The sequence below is a fragment of the Bison bison genome, unplaced genomic scaffold (assembly GCF_000754665.1).
Source record: "Bison bison bison isolate TAMUID 2011002044 unplaced genomic scaffold, Bison_UMD1.0 scf7180017864037, whole genome shotgun sequence".
NCBI lineage: Eukaryota > Metazoa > Chordata > Mammalia > Artiodactyla > Bovidae > Bison > Bison bison.
This window is the reverse complement of record NW_011494609.1, coordinates 5,419,331-5,425,570: the sequence shown is the minus strand read 5'-3', so window position 1 is coordinate 5,425,570 and position 6,240 is coordinate 5,419,331. Positions and strand designations below refer to the sequence as shown.

Genomic DNA, 6,240 nt, shown 5'->3' with positions numbered 1-6,240 from the left:
GGTGGAGGGATGTGCGGGCATCCAGTCAGGAAACAGCCTGGGGGCAGAGTATGTCAGTGGGCACCCCCCCACAACTGTTTCAGCAAGTGGACACCGGAGGCAGGGCTGTCTCCAGCCAAGTGGGCACAGCCCTCAGCGCTTCACAGCCGAGCTCCTGAGGGGCGCAGTCTGAGTAGCCAACAACCCCTCCAGTGCCTCCTAACGCCAGGAGACGCGGCCCCTAATGGGTCAGGGAGCCTGCAAGTTCCCGGCTGTGACCAACATGTCACAGAAACAGAGACCCTTAACCACGGAGATGCTGAGTGAGGGGTCTACAGAGATGCTCTGGACTATCTTTGCAGCTTTTCTGGGGATTGAAAAGTATTTCAAAATTAAAAGTTCTTACCTAAAAACCTTTAGGACTGCCATGTCTCCTCAAGTCTGACCAAGTCTGACCACTGGCCCTGCTGTGCTTTGCCCAAACACCCACCCTGACGTGGGCACAGCTCTGCAGCCCGCCAGGCGGCTGAGCACCTGGGCGGTCTCCTCCACCCTCCCCTTTCAGCCTCAGACCACATGTGCGAGGGGTCTCTGACAGCTACCGCCCCAGGGACCTCACCTCCTGGGGGTGATACCGAGGTGCTTATATGTATATGGATGTGTTCTGGACACATCCACAGCTTTCATGAGATATTCACAAAATGCTTACAATTGCCTGCTAATAGGCTTCACACAATATGGAATGAAAGTTGATTTTGCTGAGTTTTTAAACAGCATTACAGTTCTGCTGAAAGGAAAATTCTCATCTTTCAAATATACACACTGAAGTATTTACAGGGAAAATAGGATGTCTGGGATCAACTTTAACATTCACTGGCAAACAACTAGAAGGCGGGCAGTAAGATAGCATGCACACCCCAACCCTGGCTGGGGAGGGCTGCGTGGCTGTCACCTTCGTTCTCTGTTTCGACGGATGCTCAGAGTGTCTATAACAACACAATTACAGCCACCTGTGCAGCAAAGCCAGCAATTCATTCCCTACCCCAGTGGCTCTGTAAGCAGTCAGGCAGGACCCACCCACCTGCTGAGGACCCAACCCCACTGCACCTCCCTCCCTCCCGCCCAATTGGGAACCCCCTTCTCTCCTCTGTCAGCCAAGCACGGGTTCTACCAGGGGCCTAACACCACCCCACACCACTGAATGGACAGTCCCATATCTGACTAACAGGCAGCAAGTGACCCAGGCAGTGTCACTCCACTTGCTAAGACACTGGTGACCCGGCCACCAAACTGACTGTAGGGGGTCACATACCACATTTCTGGAAACAGTGTATTGAGGCCTTCCCAGCTGTACACGTTCAGGACAGCCAACCAAAACTTCCCCCAGGACGGGATGAACACAGCACCACCTGGAGGGAGAGCATAGTCCCCGTTACCGGCCTCTGGCTGAGGAGGAGATCCTCAGGAACAGAGCCCCTCGGCCAACAGGCTGCTGAGGGTCCTCTCCCCTTCGCGTCGAGCAGGTTCCAGAGCCCTCGGACCACCCACACCACAACCACTGGCTGGAACAGACAGCTTCCCCAGAACAAGCGTGTCTCCCCTGCCCCCAGGAAGACAAAGCAGTGCAGGCGAAGCCCTGAGCCAGGAAAGGGCGTCAAGGTGCCGACAGGAAGGCCCTCCGGTGGGTGAGCGCAAAACTGGAAGCATGAACAGCGTGAGGAATGTCTGTGAGGGGGGGGCAGGCGGGCAGGTGGGCCAGAGCGGCAGTGGGTGATCTCTGAGCGGCAGGAGCTGAAGGGCCTCCCAGGGCGAGGGCAGAGCAGCCACCACTAGGAATTCCGCCAGGCACACAGTAGGGCAGGCAGCAGGGCAAGCAGAGCTCCACCAGCTCCACCCCACAGGTGCAGCCCAGCTGCCCTCTGGGAAGGCACACTCCTGCAAGCAATGCGCCAGCGTGTCCTTCGTGAGTCCATGCCGATTTGTGGAACAGAATTGTGAAACACAGCAACCTTACTTTGTGCTCTGAAATTTTACTGGCAAGGGTAGGCAGTTTCCTCCTACTCCCACTTTGATGCCTTCCTTGCATCTGTCTATTAATAGTTTCAATTTGCGAGCCCTCCTTACACTGAGGTAACATGACCTCTTTACTGCCTGTGTGTTCTGGGCAGGGGTTACCTTTCTTGTGAAGAAGGTTCCGGGCTCGCACCAGGTCAGGATCGTCAGGCCCCACACCCAGAATTCTCAAAGACACATAGTTAAGCGCAGTTCCAAATACCGTGGACTTGTCCTCAATGTGCCTACGGCAGAAGGAGGCGAATAAGAAATGACATCTTCCATTACTTAAGAAATTAAGCAACGCTTTCATTAAGTTTCCTCAGCAAATCAAGAATGACATAACTACATAAGAAACATCCAGAACAGCCATACTCCGGTAAGAGTTCCTGCACCTCTGTGACAACTGAGCAGTTCCAAACTGCTCCCCAGGCCTGCCCGCCTCCTCTGTCCACTTCTCACACTGAATCAACAGGACCAGTGTCGTGTGGCAGTGACTCAGCTAAGACTCTACATCACTGAGGCCCGCAAAGCCCACTCCAGAGGCAGCCAGCCAGGCGGGAAAGGGCACTGGCGAGATCCTGTCTGCCCCAGCGCCCACAGGCCAGAGGGCTGGGACCCCAAGCTCGAGACGCCCACGACTCCGTCCAGGAGGTGAGCAGAGCTGAGCTGTCCTCCCAGGATTCTGCAATGAAGGCTGCCGGTATGGAGTCAGCAAGCCCAGGAGGGGCCCATGCCCCAGCTGCAGGATGAGAAGCACCAGGGAAACCTGGACCCGCCTGCATGGAGACCCCAGCCCAATTCCCTCCTGCCAGGCTCTCTCCCCACCCACTCCCAGCCCACAGCTACAGTAACTCCCCGCCAACAGGTACATCTCTCACATAAGAACACATGTGCACATGCGCACACACACATGCCATGACCCAGGGTCAGGCAGACTCACAGGCCCCAGCCGCCGTCGGGGAGCTGCACAGACCGCAGGTACCGTATAATTTCTTCTCGGTATCCGGCCGGCAGAGGGATGTTCGCCACATGGCACGTGATCAGGAGGCCTGTGGGGCAGAACAGATACTCCTTGGCAGGGACTCAGCACTTCTAAGCCCAGGCCTGAGACTCTGGGAACCCCATGCAACAGGGAGCTCTCTGCTCGGCCCCTTCTTGTGCAAACAAGCCTGGGCAGGCTATTCCTCCCGACCCAATCAGGGACTTCGGAACCGGGGACCCAGGAGCAGCGGCAACAGCACACGTGACACACACTGCGTGGAGCATGCAGAACCCACCAGCCACTCCAGGGTCCCATGCTACTGACATGCCAGCTGGGAAAGAAACCCCAAATGGATCATCCCTGGATGGGGTAATGTTTACTTGCTTATATTTACATATTTCCATTTTATTAAATGTTTTAATTGCACAAGTCACTTTGAAAGATGGACAACAAATAATACCCACAAAGAACCTTCTGTTCCCAGCCTGCCCCTCCTGAGCATGGTGTTCAAAAGCTCCCCACCTCCTCCCCCTCCACTCTACCCTTGGCCTTGACTTCATCAGCCACATGCCCATGGCACTGAGCCTGTGGGGTCTCAGGCAGGCCCCAACAACAACGTGTTGTGGAATGGATCCCTGACTCTGGCCAGATGCATGAGAAGCCCCAGCAGACATCACAGAGGTTCATAGGAAAAAGTCCATCTCCTTTTGTAACAAATATGATGCTTTCAAGACAGTGAAATACACAAGCAGGAAGCAGTGCCTGTGGCTTCCTCATTTTACAGTCAAGGAAACTGAGGCACAGCCCCTAAGTGGTGGGCCTGGGGCTGAAGCCCAGGAGGTCTAACCCTAGAGTCAGTGATCACCACAGTGATGCTCAGTGCCACACCAGCCACACAGAGTCATGGCCTCCAGGAGCGTTCTCCAAACTAAAGAAGAAAAAGACCAGTCAAATTTCAGTCAGCCATGGAAGAACCCTGAGACAGTACCCCAAAACAGGCCAGTGTTAACCTGAGAAAGATGGTCTGTCCAGAGTCCAGAGGGAGAGAGGAAAGCCCCACCTTACAGCCTGCAGAGAGCCAGGGGGGTGGGGGTGAGGAGAGGGGGGCGGCAGGCCAAGCCCAGAGCTGCAGCAGCAAGCACAAACCAACACAGCATCCCCATGACCTGTCGCCTACTGAGTGCCTGGTGCTGTGCACATATGACCAAACCCAGTTCCCATTGTCCCCACGTCACAGATGAGTCAGCCAAGGCATGGTGCAGTCCTGCCACCTTGCCCAGGGTCACAGCAAGCCAGTACAGTCACTGCCTCCCTACAAAGACCCCTGGGAAAAGTCTCAACAGGCTCTAGGTGGGACCAAGGGAAGAAAGCCCAATGACTTGCCCTCAAGGACAGGCCCATGGGTCCCTGGACAGGAATACAAAGCTGAACAGTCCAGGAGACAGCAGGGCTTGGAGTCAAAACAAACACGGGAGCTTGATGGACTCCTAGAAATTCATAAAAGGAATTTCTCATATTGCTTTAGAGAAATGTTCCCAGGATGCAGCACAGTCTGATCTAGCCAAACCAGATGAGTACCCGGGAGATGCAACTGCAGTTCTCCTGCAGCTCACCAACCTCCACCTACAGCTCCCAGCTGAGCTCTCTTAGCCAAGCCTTCCAGTGAGTTCACATGTGCAAGCTGCCTACACAGGACTTAAAGATCGCCACCCAACACCCTGCCCACCTCTGCACCTTTCCACAGGCCAGGCCCTCCACGGATGCTCCTACTCTGCACTGGGACTCCAGAGCCTCCCTGCACCTCCCAAAGTACCCTGGCTTCCTTTTTCAGAACACTAGCTAGCTGAGCCTTCGCTCCCATCCCCCAGCAACAACATCAGGACAACTCAGGCACAAGGCAACCCTCCCCAGACCTTTTCTATGTAAGCTCCTGGTTTTTCACCTGTTCATTCACTCACACCACAGATGATCAATGAAGGCCTGAACCAGATCAAGCCAGGATCTCAAGAATGTCTTACCCACAAGCCACAGCAGCACCTTCCTACCTGGCAGGAGGAAGAGTGGGCCACCGTAATCACCCGCCCAATGCCCATCCTCAGTCTGCAGTGCAGCGTAAAATGTCACCCCATTCAGAGCCCCCCTGCAGGCTGTGTGCGCTTTCGGCAAGTCCTTAAAGAAACTTTTCTGCAAAGAAGAAAAAAAGAGATGAGAACTGAGGGGTCTGCAGCTAGGCCAGAGGAGCCCTCGGCATTTAGACAGCAAGTCAAAGTAACAAACTTGAATTACTTTGAAAGTTTCAGCTGTTTCAAAGCCTAAAATTCTGATGATGGTATTGCCAATCTCCCTCACAATTCTGTGTTCCAGTGACATATTTTCAAATTTATTCACAACTTCTCCAAGACATCTTAAATAAACCAAGTGCCCAAGAGTGTGTGACTCAGACCTAGAGCTCAGGCCTCTCTCGGGCAGGGGCCACGGGATGGCACAGTGACAGGGAGATTTCATTTATATGTCATACCCTCTAACTGTTTTCTCGTGAAATTCGCTGGATCAAAAACTTATTTTTCTGAATAAAAACAAAGTTAGAGGTGTTTTTTACACACAGCTTAGTGATAAAAGGATTGAAGCAAAGGGGCTTCATGTTCTGTGTTTACCCAGTTAACTCCTGTAGGAACCAGCTTTGGTGACATGCAACACAAGTACACATTACACATCCATTCTTTTTAAGAAAGAAAAAAATACCCTTTACATCTAGCTGTTTAAAGCTCCCTGCTGGTTCCTGGTGCTCCTTACTAAGAAGGGAGGGACGCAAGTTTCTGGTGGTGTCCCAGACACTGCAAGGGACTAGCAGAATCAACACTTACTGTATCCAGTCCCAAGAGGTGAGCTTCCAGGCCAGACTGCTCTCGGACAGGATCTTCTTCTTGAGAGTAGGTCCATGTCTGCCTCCCAACCTGATTGCTGAGCCGCCAGCGACTGAGGTCTGTGGCTGGCTCTGTCTTATAGGGTCCGCCTCTTCGACGCAGACACCTAGAAAAGATCATGCTCAAGTGACCTGCTCTGACCTGGTCAGAGGCCAGAGGCGCAACGCACTCACTGTTTCCCCCAACAACCTACCAGCAGACTGTTGCAAAATAAAAACCCTCTAGAGGCACTTCTGCACCTACACGTCGCGCCATTATTTCTCCGGGAGAGGAGACACCTGCCACCGGACCGCCGCCCAC

At 53.7% G+C, this 6,240-nt stretch overlaps 1 protein-coding gene across 1 annotated transcript in view; it reads right to left on the bottom strand.

Moving 5' to 3' along the window:
- The window catches only part of LSS (lanosterol synthase (2,3-oxidosqualene-lanosterol cyclase)), a 28,968-nt gene that overhangs the window by 22,258 nt on the left and 470 nt on the right, over window positions 1–6,240 (bottom strand). The window contains exons 2-7 of the mRNA XM_010834864.1: window positions 5,881–6,046; window positions 5,062–5,200; window positions 2,975–3,083; window positions 2,155–2,276; window positions 1,292–1,388; window positions 2–37 (exon numbers count right to left, since the gene is read on the bottom strand). Coding sequence (XP_010833166.1) covers window positions 2–37; window positions 1,292–1,388; window positions 2,155–2,276; window positions 2,975–3,083; window positions 5,062–5,200; window positions 5,881–6,046 — 669 coding nt within the window. The remainder of the gene's footprint in view (window position 1; window positions 38–1,291; window positions 1,389–2,154; window positions 2,277–2,974; window positions 3,084–5,061; window positions 5,201–5,880; window positions 6,047–6,240) is intronic.